This window comes from Takifugu rubripes, chromosome 4 (genome assembly GCF_901000725.2).
Source record: "Takifugu rubripes chromosome 4, fTakRub1.2, whole genome shotgun sequence".
NCBI classification, from domain to species: domain Eukaryota; kingdom Metazoa; phylum Chordata; class Actinopteri; order Tetraodontiformes; family Tetraodontidae; genus Takifugu; species Takifugu rubripes.
This window is the reverse complement of record NC_042288.1, coordinates 13,189,767-13,211,778: the sequence shown is the minus strand read 5'-3', so window position 1 is coordinate 13,211,778 and position 22,012 is coordinate 13,189,767. Positions and strand designations below refer to the sequence as shown.

At 43.4% G+C, this 22,012-nt stretch overlaps 3 protein-coding genes and 1 long non-coding RNA gene across 7 annotated transcripts; 2 read left to right on the top strand and 2 right to left on the bottom strand.

Moving 5' to 3' along the window:
- Positions 1 to 45: 45 nt before the first annotated feature.
- Positions 46 to 11,547, bottom strand: rassf4a (Ras association domain family member 4a). 3 transcript variants are annotated; one of them, XM_003964082.3, is made up of 11 exons: positions 11,412 to 11,547; positions 7,972 to 8,046; positions 7,785 to 7,860; positions 3,045 to 3,151; positions 2,562 to 2,638; positions 2,004 to 2,170; positions 1,594 to 1,695; positions 1,455 to 1,506; positions 1,250 to 1,371; positions 935 to 1,032; positions 46 to 430 (listed from the first exon to the last, which is right to left on the bottom strand). In XM_003964082.3, exons 2-11 carry the CDS (start codon positions 8,022 to 8,024, stop codon positions 361 to 363), a joined length of 924 nt encoding a protein of 307 aa, XP_003964131.2. In that variant the 5' UTR covers positions 8,025 to 8,046; positions 11,412 to 11,547; the 3' UTR covers positions 46 to 360. The 3 variants fall into 3 exon arrangements, with proteins under 3 accessions (XP_003964131.2, XP_011601690.2, XP_029690831.1); XM_011603388.2 differs by having other exon boundaries at positions 2,004 to 2,173; positions 11,412 to 11,546; XM_029834971.1 differs by lacking the exon at positions 11,412 to 11,547 and adding an exon at positions 9,088 to 9,221 and having other exon boundaries at positions 2,004 to 2,173.
- LOC105416371 (uncharacterized) lies at positions 4,213 to 5,451 on the top strand. Its single transcript, XR_964518.2, has 2 exons — positions 4,213 to 4,358; positions 4,471 to 5,451. It is a non-coding gene; the product is annotated as an uncharacterized lncRNA (long non-coding RNA).
- Positions 8,372 to 9,483, top strand: LOC101070421 (C-X-C motif chemokine 11). Its single transcript, XM_003964081.3, has 4 exons — positions 8,372 to 8,487; positions 8,643 to 8,772; positions 8,849 to 8,932; positions 9,127 to 9,483. The coding sequence occupies exons 1-4, from the start codon at positions 8,421 to 8,423 to the stop codon at positions 9,251 to 9,253; spliced, it is 408 nt and encodes a 135-aa protein (XP_003964130.1). The 5' UTR covers positions 8,372 to 8,420; the 3' UTR covers positions 9,254 to 9,483.
- A 1,307-nt stretch (positions 11,548 to 12,854) lies between the features above and the next one.
- On the bottom strand, positions 12,855 to 17,270 carry tmem72 (transmembrane protein 72). Of its 2 annotated transcripts, none has more exons than XM_003964145.3 (5): positions 16,902 to 17,270; positions 14,787 to 14,853; positions 13,991 to 14,062; positions 13,635 to 13,774; positions 12,855 to 13,476 (listed from the first exon to the last, which is right to left on the bottom strand). In XM_003964145.3, exons 1-5 carry the CDS (start codon positions 16,975 to 16,977, stop codon positions 13,061 to 13,063), a joined length of 771 nt encoding a protein of 256 aa, XP_003964194.2. In that variant the 5' UTR covers positions 16,978 to 17,270; the 3' UTR covers positions 12,855 to 13,060. The 2 variants fall into 2 exon arrangements, with proteins under 2 accessions (XP_003964194.2, XP_029690836.1); XM_029834976.1 differs by lacking the exon at positions 16,902 to 17,270 and adding an exon at positions 16,161 to 16,891.
- Positions 17,271 to 22,012: the final 4,742 nt, after the last annotated feature.

Sequence of the window (22,012 nt, the reverse complement as noted above, 5' to 3'; positions counted from 1 at the left end):
CACATTTATTGTGCAGGGAAAAGGCCAGAAATTCAGAAACCACCATATCAGTTTGTAGAAATGGATATATTTGCATGAATTACTGTCATACAAAATTCAAATATATTAAACAATATTGGCCACAATAGCATTATTTGTAATGACACCTAAACTTGTACATTGTTATTGTATAGATTTTCAAAGTAGTCGCACATTGGGGTGTGGATCATCTCTACTGCTGCCTTTGACTTACATTTACCCTCCTATTTACAACAGCATTTGGACATGTTCACTCATAAATGAAGAAAAATAATCTTAATTTTTCCTTCTCTATCACACACACACCCACACATGCAAACACACGCCAATCATTCACATCAATCATACTCGATCAGTGGAGCAAGCTTTGTCCTCAAGCTGGTGTTGAATCATCGCCTTTATTGCGCTGTACCTGAAAAACAAGCACACACCCACACACACAAGTTTATTTCAAATAAAATATCATGTTAACAATCGCGGTGTCGAGAACCAAGTCATGAGATTGTAATTGCAGCCTTGTAAACAGTGGGACCGCTGCAGCAAACAAACAATAACCTCATTTAAGAGTGTTGTGTAATGCAAGCAGGAGCCAACGGGTTGACATAAACATATTTTCCATCACGGTTCTGCTTCTCCTCCACAAATGTGCATCAAAGTGTCAAACATGTTTGAATTTTTAAACCCTCCTTTTAACTAAGGCGGTTCGATTCGAGACAGTCTGTCGTGACTACAATGGATGATTTTTTCATCTTCTTTCTACTCCAGTTTGCACAAGGTGCAGATTCAGTGCTAGAAAACCGCAGATGCCATCGCACTCCTCTGTTTTGTCACACACTTTACTGGAGATGGCGGAGCAGAAACAAAAGTGTGAAAAATAGTCCTGTGTTAGCAGATTTCCAAAAGACTCTTGACTTACTTTCTTGTTAGCTTCCTTATCTCACGTTCCTCTTCCTCTTTAAGTTTCTGTACAAAACTGTCTAAAACAGGAATCTCAAACTTTATATATTGAGCAACCTAGAAAGGAAAAACATTTCAACATCAGCATATGTGCAGAGGCTTCATGACAAGATTCCATTCTTTAAGCTCCTTATCTGCTCTCTGAAATGTCTGGCTAACTACAAAATGTCCTTTTTCATATGAAAACATTTTTCCTGAGTTCCTGGAAGAAGCGAAAGATCGAATCTGTAGAGCACGTGGAATCACGGCCGGAATAACGGAGGCGTAATCTTACGTCATATGTGACTTCCTCCCCCAGGTCGGCCTCAGTGATGAGGATTTTGGAGATTTTCTCGCAGGGTCCGTGAAGCACGCGCGTCACCAGCGGATGTTCATCGTCCCGCAGTCGGGTTCTCTCTTTAAAAACACAAAAGGAGCCAAATGACCACGAGGGGCACGCGGCTTCTCCCGACTGCATGGCAGTGAAAATGATGCCTCACCTCCAGACTCGTGGACCATATAAAGAACAAACTCCTCCGATTTATTCTCCACCTTCAAAGACACCAGTTAAGATTACTCCAAGTGTGAATTTGCACCAGGACGCGACACTTCTTCAAGTTAATGCACACGTCTGTTTACCCTAAACTTGTGCAGCAGCAGGTTAAGGACCTGTCCGGTGGTCATAGAGCTGTTGACTCGTACGTTAGTGACCGAGCCGTACGCTGGAGTGAACACCGACGTCTGGGGGAAAGAGAAATAAACATCAACACATCTGCAGCAGAGAGGACAAAAAGTACTGGAACGCTCTCATTTTAGTGGTTCCTGGAACACTTTGAATGTTTTGAAAAGGAAGGAGTAAGGAAATCCTTCCAGCTGGAACCTGCTAAAAGCCAACACACACTGCAGAGGCCGATGAATGAACTCATCCTGACTTTGTACAGTTAGACGAGAGCAGGATGGAACAGGAAGCTCCGGCCCCTCCACACCTGCAGGTCCAACAGCGCCAAGAACACTGTGGTCGTACAGAACGAGGGGTCTCTTCAGCTCACCTTGTGGTTGTAGAAGTGCCCGTTGATGGAGAACCTGTGGGTGCGCAGGCGCTGCAGGTCTCTGGCGCTGCGAGTCTTTGACCTTCGCTGAATCTGCATGAAGGACGCGTCGCTCCTGGTCCTCAGCAGCTGGGGACACTCGTCTTCCTCTGGGACGGCCGCGTCATCTCCTCCAGGAATGTCAACACAAACACCTCTCTCACTATGTGTGCTCCAAACACGCACGTTTACACAGTGTCGATTTTTAACATGATAACGCTCAAAAACAGGAATCTTACATCATTTGCGCTTGATTGATGTAGATGGAGTTATATCAACACTATTAACACTGTTAGCGTCTGACTGTTAAATATTCTAAAGCAGCTTCGTGTTCAGGTCCAGGGTCAGGCCTCAGATTCAGGAGCTCCTGACGTAGACGGACGGAAACTACTGCTAATGCTCGGACGCCACGTGAGCCGCTGGAAATGCTGAATGAGGCTCGTCTAATCTTTCGCCGCACGTGTGAAATCCGCATTAATCCAGAAGGAGAGAGAAAGAGGGCACGTGAAGGCTGCTCACCTGCCGGGCCAGTTTCTCTGATCAGGGAATTATTATTAGACTCTGCTGACAGCTGCTTTACCAGAACACAACTGTTCCTGTAAAACAGAGGCAAACAAATGTGTTTTTGTTAACATTTACAGTCCAGCTTAAGATGCATGTACGTGTCAGAAAAGGATTATTTGAGCTGATGCAAAGGCTAAACCAAACAACAAACACCCTTGCTGTGTTTTTCTGGTTTGAGATTATTTGTCCTGAGAAGAGAAGTTGGCAGTAAAACAAACAAATTGTTGAGAAAATGAGCGACGAGGAACTCACCCCACGTTCACGTCATGGACCGTGGTACCACCGCTTCATGCGTCTTTATTAGATTAAAAATTCTACATCAACTCAAATCTCCTATAAACTCCTCTACACAGTTTCCCCATTATTTTATTTCTAATTTTTTCCCTTTTTATGTGCAGATGAGTGTCAGACAGAGACGGCAGCCCTCAGCTGTCCCACCTGTTGGGACGGAACCTTTCGTTGTCGTCGTACATCTGCAGGCGGATGGGTCGGCGCAGGCCCCAGTAGATGTTCAGCAGCCCCTCGAGGATGAACTCGCCGTCTTCCTACACACACAGACACACGCAGCAGACGGTCACCGCCAGTCCTCGTGCTCAGAGGGGAAATCCTGCTGGCTGCCTGCCACAGCGGCTCAGTATCAGGTGTACGTGCAGACAGAGGCGCTCGCAGCTCCCGCAGCCTGGACCCTTTCATCATGGAGAGAGGCCTCCAGGTCTGACCCACCCTTTACTTTAACAGTGCAGGCAATTAAAAGAATAGAGCTTCAGGTCACGTACACCGGCGGGTGGCGTTTTTAAGGTTTCCTTTTACACGAAACAGAATCTGCCTCGGCCGCAGATCATTTTACCCTAGATTAAGACTAGAACCAATCACACAAATTGAAACCCGGGCGTCCTGACCACATCTTGGGTTGAAATGTGAAAGCTTCCACCCCAAATGTTCTTTATAAGTAGAGGTCTATCATTATTTCAACGTTTCTGTATCTGTAGTTCTCAGAATTGATTAGAAACACTGTCAGCTGAATTTTTGCAGCTGCCCTCAAGGCTTTTCCTGGTAAAACGGTTCTGAATTAGTGGAAATGAACAAAGAGGCAGTGTTGAAAAGAAGAGGTTACTTTGACAGATTCACAAACGATACGGCTTACGGTTGATCAGATATTAGCCGAGGCGTCTCTGCGTTTCCGCATCTGAGACACCATCACAGGAAAAATAAAGTGATGACCTCACCAACTACGGTTGGAATTGATCTCCTCGTTACTACTGATGCATTTGTTTAAACTTCACATATTAGAAATTAAGAGCCATAAAATGCCAAAATGAAAACAATCTTTTTATTCCTGAGACACACTCAGACAATCCAAAATGTACTATTGAGATCTATTTCAATAAAATGTATCTGAACTTGGGGCTCGTTCGGGGTGTTACACATATTTTCCACGGTGACGACTGAATCTAAACGTGAGAAAGTGGCTCTTTGTAGGCAGCCTGCTTCATTGTTTCGGGAATATAAACATTGGACAGTGAACCCCACTAACCTTCCAGTGTAGAGTTTCCTGAACAGGCATGAACACACCCTTACACACACAACCACACACATCAGCACAGTTATTTTTGGAAACGCAGCCTAATCTCTGGGACAGGAGGCCTTATAAAGCGTTCTGCTCACGCTCTGATCCAGTCATTACACCCGGCTGCTGGAGTCAACATCGCTCCACTTCTTCGCTCACTTCAAGCCTGAGACTAAAGCATCAAGGTGAGAATTCTTATTTTCTCCATCATCAGGCTTCTTTTAGTGAAAGTGGAATGTAACTATTTTAGCAATGTTACTCTTTAATCACTATTGTTTTTCTTCCTCTCCACTGCAGCATGAAACGCAGGCGGTTGGTGCTCTCTCCTCCTCTCTTACCCACAATTACTGAGACACTGGAGGACACATCCAACCAGTGCTCCCAGTCCTTAGAGGACTACATGACCAGCATCCAGGCTCTCGCTCGGCCTGTTGAGGCTCCGAGCCACAGCATCACCAGATTCCAGAGGTCGCCTAGAACGAAGCATTTTGCCAAGGGTCAAATTAAGCTCTCAGCATCTCCCCGCACATTAAGGACTTCAAGGCCCAAGACCAAGGACTACGGTCTGAGCGGGAACATCACAGAGGAGCTTCCGCTCAAGACGGGCCGAGACTGTAGGGACAAAGACCCCCTTGACTGGCTCTTTGGTCAGAGGACTTGAACAGCAAGACTGACTTATTCTGAGGGATTTAAACCATCGTTGGAACATCTCACAAGAAAAACCTAAAGACTTACGCAGTTTGAGAAGGAAACAGCAGCGTCTGAATGTGATGGCTTGTGAGAAAAGTGAAAATCTATTTATTTTCAGATTTTGCTAGCTCAAGTCTTGAAATTTACATGTTTAATATTTTTTATAAAGTTTTTGATATAATGCGAAATGTTGCGCTGTGGTTATTCTTTGTACATTGGATGGGTCATTTTAGAGATAAAGACTTTTATATCCTAAACCTACTCAGTCATACAGCTAAAATGAGGGGACTAAATTTTAATATTTTTTTACATTCTCATAATAAATTAAATTCATTTTAATTAAAGAAAATAAAAGATATAACAATACTAGCAGGAAACAAAAGAAGTGAAAAATGCAAGTGTAATAATAATAATAATAATAAGAAGAAGAATTTATTTTTTCATCAAACTACAGCAAAATCAAAGCACATCACCTCATCTGGCATCATGTAGCGCTAGTGAACTGGTAAATGAATGATTATGAATTCTGTTTTGTGATATTCCCTTATACATAACCATATTTTTGAATAAATTAGGATTCAACTTTGACCTCTGCTGAGAGTAACATGAACCTCAAAAAGGAACAAAAGTATGTCAAAATATTATCTGAATGCCATACTGCCATACTCCAGAAAGAACAACAAAAATTACTAAATACGATACTAGATTCTAAAAATAAAATAAAAAGTTATTCAAGTTCAATAAGCGTATTATATAATACAATAAATACAACATAGTTCACTCAGGAAATGATGGCGGTTATTTAGAAAGTAACAATACTGCCATCTAGCGGCATATAGGGATAATAATAGATGGATTGTGTAGTTCTTAAGACGACCACGAGAGGGAGCTGCGCTCGGGAAATATTCAGCTTGTGTCAACAGGGCGCAGAGCTCTAATCAACACTTTTAATCACGGATCATCAACGGTGATCTGCGACCTCTTCAGTCCTTCATCCTGCACTGCACCTGACTTGAGCAACACTATGTGAGCAGTCAGGTGGAAAAAACTCCCCTTCGTTCTCATGGGTTTTCTCTAAGCAAACGAACATGTCAAAACTTGTTCTGGGATTCTGGGTCACTTCAAAGCGTTGGATGAAGTGAAGTCACCTGACGTGTCCACCCACGGATGATTGCTTTACACCTGCAGAGCAAGTCCATAAACAAGTCCTCATTATACCGCTTTTTGATACCCTCCTCTGTCTCACACACACACACACAGACACACACAATTAAAGTAGTAAGTGAGAAAAACAGGCCATAGACGTTCGGAAAATCTGTGTGCAGCCAACAAATGCCAAATGCCCACATTTAATTCAAAACACACACTTTTTCACTCCTTAAAAATGTGTTCATGGGCATTATTCCAAGCCGCTAATGTGAGTGCAGAGTCATGCTTGGCCTCTTGAATGTACAAAACATCACTGAGTCACTTTAGAACTTCCTTCCATCAACGGTGAGAACCGTCACTATGTCCCCTCAAGCAAAAATGATTAAAGAAATGAGGAAGTTACACTTGAGAACTCCTCACCAATCTGCACCTGTCGGGGTAATAATAATAATGTCAAAGTCTAGAGTTGTAAAGTTATTGTCTCTTCAACGCTCAGCGATTTAATGTTGGGGCGGATTTTGTGTTTAGTCTCATTCCACTTTCCAGCTCTGGGTCATGGGGACATTCATGGCTGCAGTTTCCTCCTCGCGGTCCTCCTGAGAACAACAAGGTGCTCCAGGTCCAATAAAAGTCTAGTTAATGTTTTTCCAACTGCAGCACTTCAAAGATTCTTTACTCCAGAAATGATGCATTTTACAGCCGTCAGATATCTTTTTGTGAAAATTGTCTTATATTGAATTGAAGCCTCAAACGGATCAACGAGTGCTGCTTTAAGAAAAGATGTGAAAAAAATTACAGACCAAAATCACACATTGATAGGTTTTAAAGATGACAACAGCGAGCAGAACATCTTTGTCCTTTTTGAATTCTTAGGTCATTCTGAGCTGGGACGCTCAACAACATCGTGGATTTAATCGCTGACACATGTTTTTGGCCACGCTAAAAAGATGACGCATTAAAATCCACATGTACACATCAAACCGACATGGATGAGTGACGGCGGTCCAACGTCGTGTTCCATCATTAATACGAGCAGATTTTTAGTGTCTGGACGTCAGAATCCAAATTCCCAGTAAAGCTCACACATTTAGGAGGAACAAAACCCACCTTTTCCTCCCCAATACACACATGTTTTTTACATGTCTATGACCGTGGGGAATTTCCCTGAATGAGAAAGGTCTGGAGAAAGGAGGTCCACCTCATGACCACCCTGTACAAAACACACACAAACACACACACACATCAAGGACCTGCCACACAAGGGAAACTCCTGACCGTAAAACCCATAGAATGAATATCAAATAAATGTAAACCAGCAGCAGAAAAGTTTACGGAGAGCATTTTTTCAGGGCCGTGTTCATGACAAAAACCTGTCGAGCCCTCCCTCCTCTCCCCCTTTTGTGCGGGGGGGGGTGCTTGGTGGTATGTTGGCCACTCAGCATGTTACGACCTCAAGAATGGAGGCTGTGCTGAGGACAACACACACGCAACACACACAAGTTTAACTGTCACCATCATCTGCCGGAGAATCAAAGTCCCGATTTTCTGTCAATACAAGAGTCAGAACTGCAAATCTGAGGACACACACACACACACGCGCACACGCACACGCGCACACGCACACACGCACACGCGCACACGCGCACACGCGCACACGCACACACGCACACACACACACGCACACACGCACACGCGCACACACAGCAGAACCAGTTTCCTTATCTCATGCTGCCTTTTTTGGACGGTTGGTCTGCGGCGAAACCGTCTCTCACCTCGCGGGTCCTCAGCTGGAAGTTTTTCCCTTCGTGGTAACAGTTGTAGGTCCGCAGCAGCGACAGGACATCTGACCTGGACGTAAAGACAGGAGGGTTTTAAGGTTTCTTTGCTGCTGGTTTTGTAACACACAGCAAGGCTAATAAATGGAAGATTGACCACAGATCAGTGTCCAGGCGGACTTACTTTGGTATGAGCTTGTCTTCACTGAGCTTCACGTAGATTTGACCCTCACTCATTCTGTCCAAAGTCCAGCAGTAACTGTCAAACACCACATGCAAAACAATATTACAGTTTTCACATACTGGTCTGGGGATAAAACTGACATGGGGGGGGGGGGGGGGGGGTGACATCACCCCTATTGTGCTTCTTATGTAGCATGGCTACAAAATCAGGATTATTTGACACTGTCGTTTCTAAATGAAACAGCACTCATGAGTTTATTAGTCATCATGTCCTGGGTTTTCTGGGTTTTCCTTAAAAGGGGTCCTTGATCCCATTGTCCTTGTCCCAAAAGGGAAAGGGAAAGTGCCGGGGGGAATTTTCACATTTTCTGGGAAAGTCCAACTCTCAATGGGAGGAGCTAAAGTATAAAAGAGGAGTGTGTGGAGCTGCTTGTTCAGTCAGTCTCCAGGATGGAGCTTCACCTGCCCACGGTGCGTCAGCTCACCTTTCTGAGCCTCTGCTGCGTGCTGGCCACAGGTAAGAACATAAACGTGGACACACGTTTAAAATGCTTGTGCTATAAAATACAATCAGGGCTTGTTTTAAACCTTGTGTGAGTGCGCAAACTCCAGCTAATCTGGGTTTGAGAGCTGTCCTAATCTGACAGTAATCCTGTCACTTCCCCTCTGCAGTCACACAGTCGGACAGCACTTTTGTCCCGGGGAGGTGTTTGTGTCCCCGGACCCAACCCGCCGTCAGGGGGCCACTGAAAAATCTGACGGTCTACTACACAAACCCCACCTGCGACAGAGTCACCGTCATGTGAGTGTCTGTGAGCTGCACGCCTGTCTGTGCCCATGTCAAAGCGTCTAAAGGTGTGTGTCCCCACGTGTTTCAGAGTGACACTCAGGAGCAACGATACAGAGGTGTGTCTGGATCCAGAGGCGCCTATGGGAAGACGGCTGATCCACTGCTGGAAGAGGTGAGAATATTGAAGAGTGAAGAGTGAAGAGTGCACGTGCGTGTGTGTGTGACTCTAAGATGAACGCCGTCTGTGTAAAAGAACAAAGTAACTCGGACTATGTTTCATTTGTGTTTGTGGCAGTGAATCACACTTTACCCGCATCATTAACTTGCCTTCAACTCCTATCTGATGTGCGCTGATGTGTTTTCCAGAGCTCATAAGGTGGGTCGGGATGTTAAGAACTGCCTGAGGAGGAGGAGGAATGCAAGACCGGGTCGACGACCGGGCCAGGGCTCTCCACAGAGGACCAGGGGTCAAGGCAGGAAATCCTTGTCCTGATCCCTCTGTTTGCTGTAAAGCAGATCTTTTTCAACTGGTCTGATTTTAAACTGGAGACTGGGCCCTGGAGGCTCCACATCCATGTTACACCTTTAAAGGCACTATTCTGCCTTTTTAAAATTTTATATTTATGTGCATTTCTGTGTATGGGGGTTGTAAAACACATAATCTGTTATTTATTTTTTTATCAGAATTTGTTGTTTTTTTAATAAACATTCCAATATCAACAACTTTATCTCGCGTCAAACTGACTTTGGAACTGTGGGATGAATTGAGACAATTGGCGGACAGGATGTCAGAGGTCACTGCAGTCTCAGCTTTAGCCAATAAAGGGCAGGAAGTGAGTTGGTCGACAAACACGCCGAAATAATAACATGAATGTTAAAACAAAACCCTTTATCGCGACCGTTAGGAGGCCAAAGAACTTAAGAAGCATTTTTGCGGCCATGCTGGGGAAATTGTGATTATTGTAAAAGATGACTGTTCAGTTGTGCAACTGAGCTTTTACTGTCTTGATGCTGGGAAGAGAATAACAGAGGCGTGCGCAAACCTGCTTTTGATTCCCTTCCAACAGCTTATCGACATGGACTTGAGTATGAAGATTTTGCAATTATTGCTCAATAAATGACAACAGTCCTCGTGCAACAGAAAGTGAAAGTGATCATCAAAGGCTTCGCTGCCAAGGGCGGAACAGGTCAAGGCTTTTCCCAGGAATGGACAAGTATTTGGGTCCATTTCAGTGTACAGTTCACTACAATTTATATTTTTGTTTTTAAATGGAGGATCTTAGTGATCAATTCATTCTTCACCAATCTAATCCAGATTATTTTGCCATAATTTGTTCATATAGTTCTTTACATTAGCTCGATATATATATATATGTATCCCACTAAAAACTACAGTTCATGTACATACACACACGATTAAGCATTGCTGCAGTTTTTTTGCTTGCGGGTTTTTAAGCCCAATAATAAAAGAGGAGTGTGACACTGACAAAACAAATAAACCAAACCCCAGAAAAGCGACGTGTTATGCTGCCACCTAGTGTCAAAACTCGCAATAATTACAAATTCTGATGCTTCCGGTCAACTCGGTGACAGAAGAATCTCTTTAAATGCTTCTTTGTTCAAGTTAGACCAGGCATTGCCTCATGCAGGAAGTGATTCCTTGTCCAAAAACAGAAGTTACATGGTAAAGAAAGAACTGCTTGCATGAGCAAAGGCTGGCTGGCTGGCTGGCTGTCTGGCTGTCTGTCTGTCTGTCTGGCTGTCTGTCTGTCTGGCTGTCTGTCTGTCTGTCTGTCTGTGCTGAAAGTGAGGCAAAATCAGGTCAACCCTGACCCCTTTGCCCCAAAGCTGCTCTGTAACAAACTGCTTCTCTGATCTTTGATTTTTAAAATCATGTTTCTAAAATATAATTTATCGCCTAAAACCTTACCTCCGTCTCAATGACCTGCATGAATGATTGAGAGAATGACCAGTCTGCCTTTCATACATATTCATATAAAATAATACATGCATAAATTTTCTATGAGATAACGGTCACCATTTTAATGAATAATTCAGACAGCACACATGGCTGCACGGGAGCTTATATCTGCTCAAAGACAAGGGTCAGTCTGTCCCACCATCTCCTCTTCTCCTGGTACTAAATTAACGGATCGGCTCGCAGTACAATGGACAAAGAAGCTTCACAGCAGCTCCGCTCATCACTTTAATTATCGCGAGATTGGTGTCCAATTATCGGAGCCACTCTGGCCGAGGAACAAACTCAATTCCCACGCGTAAAATGCCAAAAAGCATGAAATCATGCCATTTATGGAAATCTTTGGGGTTGATTTTAAATTCAAGGACGGGGTTAAGGAAGTTAACTAAAAACATACTGCTTGCGCAAGAATCGGGAATTCACAGAGGAAAAGAAACAACCTCTCAACACAAAATTTTAAAAAAAAACCACACAACGCAGGAAAAAGTTAGGCTTCCCATCAGCATGAAGCCGTTATCATGACAGGGAATTTAAACCGCTATTCAACTTCAAAACCTGCTTTCACCTGCTCATGACATTGTTTTCAGGGTTTCGCAGTGTTACTACACCAGGTTAAATTCTTCGCGTCTGCATATGTCTAACCAGCAGAAATCAGCGTATTTTGGAATCCTACCATAGCACAGAGCGTCTCCCGTCTTCTTCCTTACACCCAGCAGCAGCAATTCTTTCCCCGATCCTCTTTTCTTATCAATCTTCACGCTTCCTCGGGCGTCCGGCACTTGGAGCCAAGGGAATAGGAGTGACAACAGGCTGAGCCAATAGGAGAACTCAAAAAGACGCAGCAGCCAATCAGCGTTGGGAAAGGGCGGGACAAATGTCGTCAGCCTCACAAAGGTCTCGCCTCCTCACCAAGGTGTCAAGGTGGATCTGCTTTTCTTCAGAATACTCTCGGGTCTTACCGAACACTGCCAATGACAGTCTGATACAACCGAATTTATTCATTTGATCCATACCACTAACACGTGAATAGTTAAATTCTTTCTGCACCGTAAAACATCCATCTTGTTTTATGGAGCTTGGCACTGAATGAAGAAGCCCATGTTGCCTATTAGGAATGTTGTCACCCATCCTGTTGTTGTATCTGAAGCGACCATCTATAGGAAACTATTGTAGGATGTAAAGATAGGAAGTCTGCTGCTGAACAACTTCCCCTAAAAAACAACCCATTCTAGAGGAAATGGGTTTGACAAATGGGATGAAACATTAATGGACAAAGACTGGAAACAATGGCCTGTTTTTTGTGCATCAGTGGCTACCTGGCCTGATCTCTACAAATCTTATAATACAAGTGTGACTGCAGGCTCCTGAACATCTGGACAAAGACCCAGTGTTGTACAGAGAAGATTATAGAGCACCAAAGCTACAGGGGATGAGTTTTTAATGCACAGAATATCCTTTCTGCACACGTTGCTGTTTGTGCTTCATTGTTCTTTCAAGTGTCAGGACCCCAGAGGTGATGAATGGGGGTCTGTGTAGATATTGATTCTCTACCTTAGCTTTGAGAGATCAGAAAACCAACTGAAGGCAGTTATGTTATACTGGTGGTAAACAAAAGAACACAGCTCCAATCAGGTAAAAGTAAAAAAAAAAAAATCAAGTTAATGCAGGTTATTGATTTAAACTCTCCTTTTGAATATATATGTATATATTTATTCATTCACGCTCAACAAATGACATGGTATAATACCCAATTAATGTAATTATATGCTAATGTGTTTTTGTGGAACAAAAGCCTATGCTGCTGCTCCGGTGGGTGATCTGATGCTTTTCTTATCACCATAACGAGAGCCCTCCTCCTGGAGTTCCGTCTCCATGGTGACCGCTGACACGCGACAACCACACAATGAATGTGACCACCCTGTGCACCTGCAAGGGCTGTAATTCCTTCTGCCCCCAGTCACATTTGTGCGGATTTCCTCGGTGAAAGAAACGCCTGATTTGATTTAGTATCTCGTGAATAATGCATGCCGCACTAACTCGATTGGGCTGCTCCCCATTAATGTTTGCTTTCTAATCAAGGTTGGCTTTCCAAACAGGATAAAAAGCCACCCATTTCCAGTGTCAGGCCCAGTGGTTTAATTCAGTTTGAATCATTTTGCTTCAGTAAAAAACATACAAACCTGAACAAAACCATAATAATGTTATTAATGTCACATTCTTGTATTTACTTGTTAATTATTTCTGATCGTTGTTTTAAGTTCGGACAGTGTAGCACCAGCTCTTCTTTGTTGTGATATCAGCTCAGTCTGAGCTCAGCGGGGTTCAGTCTGTTATCATGGGCGCAGTGTCTGAGGTGGTGTCTGCGTCTGGCTCGCTGCAGCGCTCCATCTCCTCCATCTCTCTCTCCACTGGCTCCTCCCGACGCCTGGAGAATATCAGCCTCCTTTCTCTCCACCTCCTCCTCTCCCGGTCTCCATCTGTGGGTGCCGCCGTCTGCTCCGCCTCCAACATGGCCTGGACGCTCTCCCCTCTGTCTATGATGGCCAGAGCCAGGCCTGTGGCTCTCCTGCCTGTCCCTAAGTGAAGGAAGGGTAAACTGCTCTGTGACCGGGCTCCTCCATCTGTCGCACACGTGGGGGCCAGGCCTTGGATGCCCTCCTGTGGCTCTTTGGGACGCCTGACTTTGGTTTTCTTGCTCAATATGAAGTTGAAAGAGGCCGTCAGCAGAAGCATTGTGCCTGTTTTTACAGTATTGACACAGTAGAGTAGGAAAAAACAAGAGAATTGCTAATATGTCACAAACAGAATATCTGCAATAGAATACTGTACAATGCAAATGTGCGCGGCAGTTGGCGGAGTCTTAATTTGTCTCTTGAGTCTACTGGATTGAGTTTACCTGGGATAACTGCATGCCACACCAACACAGGATGCAAGAAGCAGACCACTGACATTAATGAGTAAGAGAGGAACTTGTGGAAGCCTCCTACGTGAGCCATTTTCCCCCATAACAAAAACAGCTGCCAGTCTGGAGGACAACTGCAGACAGAAGATATAGCTGCTTAATTGCCAACAATTACAAATACATCCTTACCTTCAATGGCTGCGTAATTTGGTATTTCTGTGAGCCTAATGACTCATTTTTGTGTGAATCCCAGTCTGGCCGACTGGCGACTGGCTCAAAATGACACAGAGGTTGATTGTGAATGTGGTTGTTGCCGCCGTGCGGTCATGCCACAGACGGTGTTTACTCACGGCAGACACATGGACAACAGCGTATCCAGGAAATAGGCCAGCTCAAAAATCATGATGCAAACAGATGACACTCTGGGAGGGGGAGACATTTGGAATCAGTTGAAACTGATACAGGTTCAGTAAACTGTTTATGAGCTGGGCTAATAGGCTCTTTGTGCATTTTGTCTCGGGTTGTTGGTGAAGACTGAATTTGCTAAATTGTGCAAGATGTGTGCAGCGAGATGAGGCTTAAAGTGCCTTCATGTGCTGCTGGAGCGGCAATATTTGGTCTTTCTCTGCTGGGAGTATAAATAATGCGATAGCCATCTCACCAGTGAACCAAGGCCAGAAGCGTCCTCACACCAACCGTTATCGTAGCAGTCGGCCTTCTCTCCTCGGAGGTTTCGCTGAAGCCTGACATGTGCGACTCTGTTTGTGTGTGCAGTGTTCCGTCAGCATTCGTGTGTACTGACAGAATAAACAATCACTCATTCCCAGCTTCCTTCGGGAGATGTTTTCCTGTGGTTCTGTGGGAGTTTGGCCTCCAGTCCCAGAGATAATAACAAGGAGCAGCGAAGCGCGGTCTCCATTCTGCCCTCTTCACCTCACTTCATATCTGTGACTACTGATGTATTAACAAAAGGCACAGTTTTCATTCTAAAGCCCACCAACCACGCATTCTTCCCCAAATGTATATCCCAATGGTTGGACTGTGTCTCAGAAATGCCACCCACGATGACATATATAAGGACAGAAGGGGTTTAAGCTCATACAATTACACACTACAAAGTGGAGCATAATGCACACGAGCACTTACAGAAGGTAAATCCCGAGGCTGTTGAATTCTCCTTGCTGCAGGGTCTCCACTCCCACACCACACAACACTGAAAACAGAAGAAGTGCAGTTCATTCTCACAGCAACGCTGACCAACTTCTGTCCACCAGGTGTCAGACTCTGTCTATGAGATTCTGAGCCCCGAAGACGGAAAAGGCGATTTTAAAACTTGCATTGGAGCCTCTTCTGCCCACTTTCTGTGCCCTCTGACATGTTCTGATGTCACACACTTACTCTATATAGACGGTGATACTTTAGGAAACTGAGAGTTTTGTTCAGATTTAATGATATTTATTTATTTTTACAACATGTGGGGGTGCTTTTGGAGCTGTGACGTAAATCTAAAATTATCCAAAGAGCACTTTGTGAGTAATTATTGTAATTTTAGTAATAGCTCACTTATTCTTGACATAGTTGGCAGTTATATCTTAACATTGTCGCTACACCTGATAATATGTGCCCTGCACCAATATTAATATTAGTAGATTTATGTTTGGTGATGTTTGTGATAGTTTTTATCAGGCTGCACCGAAACAGCAACCCCCCACTTTTGTTAGACTGTACTTCTTAAATTAGCTTTAATAGCAATCTTTCTGTGCTTCTGTTAATGCAAATGCTTCTATACTGAAGTCTCTTCCCTATTCTGGTTCCCTCATGAGTATTGCACACTGTATAAATCTTTTTTAATTTTATTAAATACAACAACAAATACAAAAAAGTCACAAAAAAAGCCTGGTTGAGTTGACATTTTAATGATCTCAAAAAGGGAGGATTGACCACTCGTGGATGATGACACTGCTACGACTAGTCAGGCCTGTGTAGGGGTAACGGAAGGAGTTATGGGAAATTAATATTCTGGAACAACTGAAAATTGAATATTACATAAGTAATGTTAGAGCTGCAAAAGCACATTTTTAGCCTTTGAGTAGAAGCTAACTGGACCTGCAGTAAATCAAATGTCCTACAAATGCTGAATTGTGAGTTTTAGAGGAAAATTCATTTGTGACAACATAAAGTACAGGCTGAGTTGAATGTGAATGTAAAACTCTGTTTTTTACAGTATGCATGATTAGGAGATTGGTTGACAGGTAATAATGAGTAATAGAGAATAAATAGTTATAACCCCTGCATGAACAGGCCACACCATAAAATTGTGAGATTCTGTATTTGACAGATGTTGAAGGCATCATCATGTCTTCCAAGCTTTCTTGTGTATCCCAGAGTTACTCAATTTAACACCCATCGACCAACAATCAGAAGTAAACGACTGTTTCATTAAACAACATCCCCCCTGCGAGTTGGTGAGCGTGGCGCTGATCACAACTGAACACATGGAAACACTCCCACCCTGCTTACCAGAAACAGATACGATCGCCACTGGAGGGAAGTCGGGGGAGATTTTAACGTGTAAGATAAATGAACGCGTACAGCAGACAGGCCGCATATTAACATATAGGCTGCACGTCCGCTCTGCAGGCCTGTCTCTGTACAGGAACCCACACAGACAAGTTCAAGCAGACACCAAGACATTACGGGCCCACAGACAGACCAGTCAGACCAATCAGGGGCACAGCAGACATACCATAATTGCTCACACACAGAAACAATGCACGGAGAGGCCTCGTAGGCGTTAATGTATAACAGCTTGTGATCAATTAAGGCCCGTAACTCAGCTGGACGCGCAGACTTGGTTTTGGTTTGATGCGAGGCACATGTCTCTGAGCGTCTGCAGCTGGTGGGATCTTAAAGCCAAGCAGCTCATAGTTTGGAAGCATCGAATGATTTCCCCACCGTGATTTAAGAGGGTATAGGGAGCAGTGACCCCCCACCCCCGGTGTATTTGAGGAAAACTGCGGAATTGGGACACTTGTGCAATTTATGTGTGATCAACTGTGATTTTATATGCTGCATTTATCAGCAAAGAGAAGGTTTGATGATCTAAGGGATTCGTTTTCAAACATCTCAGTCTGGCTCTGAATCCGATCTCCAATCTGTTAGAGGGGTTCCGAAAGTTTTTGGCTCGAGCAGAGTCAGATATTGTCGTTTAAATAACTTGATACAATATAATTATAAGATAAAAGACATATCTAAGCTTACCGGTTGCTGTAGACACACCGAGAATTCTGCAGGCACACTCCACTATATTCCAACAAATGTTCTCTTGCTTTCCCATAATGTCTCTTTCCCTACGTCACTGTCGTGCTGGCAAATCTCTACACTAGTTGAAATTTGTTGCAGACCTGATAGTTATTAAAGCGCTTTTCTAGATGCAGAGTGCCTCTTTAAATGTTTGTTTGAAAAGGGAGAAAAGGTCAGGCAATGCCATGATGTCGAGCCGCTCAGAAAAGACTGATTTACTTCAGAAAAATTTGTGACTCAGTGCCCCACAGGCTCAACTACCACACACACACACACGCACACACACACACACACACACACACACACACACACACACACACACACACGTACACGCACGTACACGCACGCACACACATACACACAGACGACTTTCAGTTGGTTTTAGCATTCCAGCTTCCACACCAAGGTGAAACGGTGCATTTCAGGGTTATTAGTGCTATAAATGTCCACATTTATTATTCCAGCAAGTTAAACATTAAATAATCCAGAACAACCACACTGATACACCGCGCAGATACTCCATCGGCAACAGTTTACCCCGTCTGCCCTCTCTGAATAAGTTACAGCCTGTTGGTGACTCCACGTAATCAAACATCACAAATTTACTTTTCAAACAAGCAAAAACAGTGTTGGAACCTGTGAATTAAAACTCTCTGTGAAGAGTTGAGACTGACAAAAACGCTGCAGCTTGTGCTGCTAACTCAAATCTAGATAGCACGTTTGGGCTGATGTGTTGTGTTGGAAATGGGGCGAAGCATCTCAAAGACCCTTGAGACGCTTCCACAGACACACACATGCAACAACAAAGGGGTGAAAACTTGTTTAGACCAAGCAGAGTCACTGGGTTCTCTGAACTGGGCTCCCTCCGAAAGGCAGCCAAAGTATTCTCCATAAATCTCTTTAAATCTCTAACAAAGAGATTTCTGTGTAGTGTTTCCACTTTCTTGCGGATTAAAGCAGGGAATATTTGTGGCATGTATGATATCTGAGTGACTGAGCAGTGCTGCTGCTGCAGATTTATTATGGAGTGAACATGCGGCCACCATTTTGCTGCTGTGGTTATTATTGACTTTCTCTTGAATTTATATGACAGTTTCGGGTGAAACGTTGTGACAGCTGGGGGGATGGATTGTTACAACAGATCAGAGGCCGAGTCATTGACCTAATGGACAGGAGAAGTTGGGGTTCAGTGTTTTGCTGAAGGACGCTCTGTCGTGGACAGGGAGAGATGGGAGGCGAGCCTCCAGCTGTGCAGATAATAGGCAACATGCTCACCCTCCTGACCCACACGTGCATTATGCACACACTAATACATCTCTTTGGCCACCCACTTTAGCCCTACATGATTTAGGATAAAGAGGACTGGAATTAAACCCCACACATGTTTAGAATGCAGTGCATTATTGCACAGGGCCCAAATATCCAGAGAAAGAAATGCACCCTGGCTTTAGTTGAGCCTTACTGGAGTGGCCACTGCAGGCCGTGTGCTTATGATTATTTCGCAAACTTTGCCCCCACGGTGACAGGAGTTAATGCCTCATATGAGGATTATCTGATGAGTACTGGATCCTCTGAGTTATAGGGAAAGTGTCAGAATATGCCAGAGGCAGGAGTGGTTCCTTAATTGGGGCTGATTGGCCTCCAGAGCCACTGTAAATCTAAAGTTACAGTGAAAATACAGTGTAGTGTTTTCATTGGAGATTTCATTAGACATCTCCGCTCAGAGCTAAGCTTCCCCCAGTCTGACCCATGACCCCTCACCTTCTCCCCAATCTTTTGCTTGCCTGTTCACATCCTTCGTGCAATTATCTCTGCTGCATCTCCTCTTCGTTACAACCTCCCCTCTCTTGACTGTGCCCATGGGCATAGAGATTAGCCAGCTAGCCTCTGTTATTCCAGTGTGAGCGTCCAACACTTGTCAGAACTACAGAACAGAATCGTAACATTGACAACAGCAGTAACTTTAATATCCTGCTACCGGTATACTTTACCGCGGTGATCTTTTCCATAAGGACCTGAGAGGTGCCTGAGAGTAGTTTTATCAGAACAACTGACCATTTTTAAGAATATGCTGACATGAATCTTTGGGTTCAAGCAGTACATACGGGTCCATAGGGGACGATTGGAAGAACAAGCATACGCACCCCCTAGTGGTTACGAGGTGTCAGTACACTGTAGCCCAGACGTAACCCATTGATTTATGAACTGAATGAGATATTTAACTGCTGACACAACAAAACCAAACTTTTAAGCTCTTTTTCTCCACCTATAAAACCTTTTAAAATAACACCAAAATGTCCAGAGGGTCACCAGATAGATGAAGCATAGACTTGGGAAGGAAAGGAGAAAACATGCAGTTGCGAAACAGTTATTAATCAGGGACGGTTTCTGGAAGAGAAAGCTGTGTCTGCATGGGTTATTTCACTATTCAGACATGCCACAGGAGATAAACTCAAGTGTTTTCTACTTGCAGGAAGAAAAATCATGTTGTGGGAAATGATTTTAGTTGATGCAATATTTGTGTCCACCTGATGAATATCAACCATTTAATCTTCTTTTAACCTATTTATACCTCCACTAGAGACGTGAAAGACCACCAGATAAGAAACAAATTTAAATTGTAAAAATTATAATCTTTCAACCATTTATCACAACTGGAAAAGTGCATTATTAAGGTTTCAACATCTGTTTAATTTCACTGGCAGAACGTGAGGTCCAGGTCAGTTAACATCCATCAATTCACTTTCCCACATCAGCGTTTTCGCTGGTGCTAGCTTTGATAAAGCAGAGCCAAACAAATGATTATCCACAATTTCCACAATTAAAATATTGGCCACAATCTTCTGGGTCTACTTGTCTTGTCTACTCACCAAACGCAACAACTCAACAAACAAATGGACCTATGTTGAAAACCCTCCGCTCTGTCTGACTAATCATGATATTACAGGACCTCGCTGTGTTTTCACAATGCCTAACAGAGGAAAGGTGGAGGAATGCAGCATGTAACGAGAGAACAAAATACCTCCCACATGTTGGCATAAACACACACGTGCACACAGTCACACTTTGATAGCGAACAGAAAAGGGGGAATTTTAACAGGTCACTTTGGCCCCGCTGTTATGGGATTTTTGCATTTAGTCTTTTTTTTTGCATTTTTGTCCTATGAGTGATTTTTCTGTCTTTAACATCTTTAAAGGTGGAATAATTGTCCTGTAGATTTGAGGTTACAGATGCACTGCGGGCTGGATTTTCCCACACGGCCAATCATAGCCTCCGTTGACGTTTTTATCAAATAAAGACTAAAGCAGCAGTATTCCTCCATCACAACATGTCATTGTAGAATTCTGGCTGTCCAGATGTTCTTCAGAAGTTCTTCTTTGAAGAATTTATAGTCCTAAGATAGAAACGAAGACAAGAAGCTGAAGGCAACCATCCCAAATACGCCACTAAGGGCAACACACTGAAAGCATAACAGTGGAAATTGGTGGGCTTTTCCTCCTGGGAACTGCTGTTGTATATCAAAATGTAGTGAGCGCACGTGTGGAGGCAGGAGCCTTTAATGTGCAGGTGTGACGTGGCCTCCGTCACAGACCAGATCATGGTCTGTTTGGAATTAGGCGGAAAATCTTGTTGCTGATCATTTGGGAAGTAGTGTCTTGGTCTCCATACAGTGTATCACCATCAAACTAAGGTAAATCAGGGAAAATAATACAGGTAAAGGTTACAAAGACAAACTGTAAAGCATTTCTTGGATATCCAACTGTGTAACTGGTTGTAAATGTTTGTAGTATAAAACATTTAAATACATGGACCATTGTCACAGTGGTGGACCTCATCCTGTTCCTGCCTTTGCCTCTTTTAAGAGGCTTCAGTGTTCAGACACGGCTTATTCACGAATGGCATTTTGAATAATGGTTGTTATTTCAGAAGTTGTGTATTTGAACTACATTTCTGGCACCTTCTGTGTGTCAAGCCTCGGTCGGATGAACCCGGTAATTTAATTCATTTAATTTGACCGCGGTTCTAAATACAACACATGTGCGCTATTATTTCACTTGAAACAACAGTCTTTTCAGATATAGATTATATAATATATTTCACAGACATACAATAAATGTAAAGATATGTTCTAATTCTTTTAAGATTCAGACTGTCAAGGATGTCTTGTGGCAGAGGTAAATACACAAAGATGGTTAAGATTTCCATTTGGAGTGTGAGAACGAGAGTCTGGGAGGGAATTTTAACAGACAACTGACAGGTAAATGTTACATTATCCCATAATAATTCAGTTGAATGTTATATTTTCTGGATTAAAGCTCCAAACAAATAATGGTCAGTTTCTGGGCCAAAGGAAGTTTTAGCAGCGATCATGAAGCTCCTGAACAACCCGGTTAAGAAGGTTCAGGGACTGAAAGAGTAAAATGACCCCGAGTAGAAGTTTTTTGTTTCCAAGAACTCAGTCCACATTCCCATGAATGACCTGACATCTGTCATCAACAAACAAACTAGATAATTTGGTTAAAGATCCAGGTTAAGAGAGGGAAATCACAACTAATTACGAGCCACATTACTGACATGTTATTAGTCATGTCAACTGTCCTCATACTGAATATCAAACGGTGGGGGTCATCTTGCCAATCTTTTACACATGGCTGCATTCTATGCGTTTGAGAGGCATCTCCCAGCCTGACTAAACGCTTCCATCCAGGCAAATTATCCCAATGGCAGCTGGTCATCCAATCTTACCAAGAAGGAAAGATCTTGATCGTGGACCTCCTGCTGTGAAGAGTGCTGACAATGTGCAAGTTTGAAGGCACATACTTTTTTCATTTATGAGTGAATAAGTGCACTTTATGGACACAAGGTGAGTTCTAAAAGCGCATAATCCAAATCCGAGAGCAAACATTGCAGTTTACGAGGCAGCGTGAGTGAAGGCAAGCATCATAATAAGGCGTATTTGTTAACTTTAGTAGAGCAGTTAAAAATAATACCCATTTTCACATATAAACGAACCTCCCTTTGGGATAAGACCCTATAAAGGTACCAAAGAAGCACCAAACATATTTAT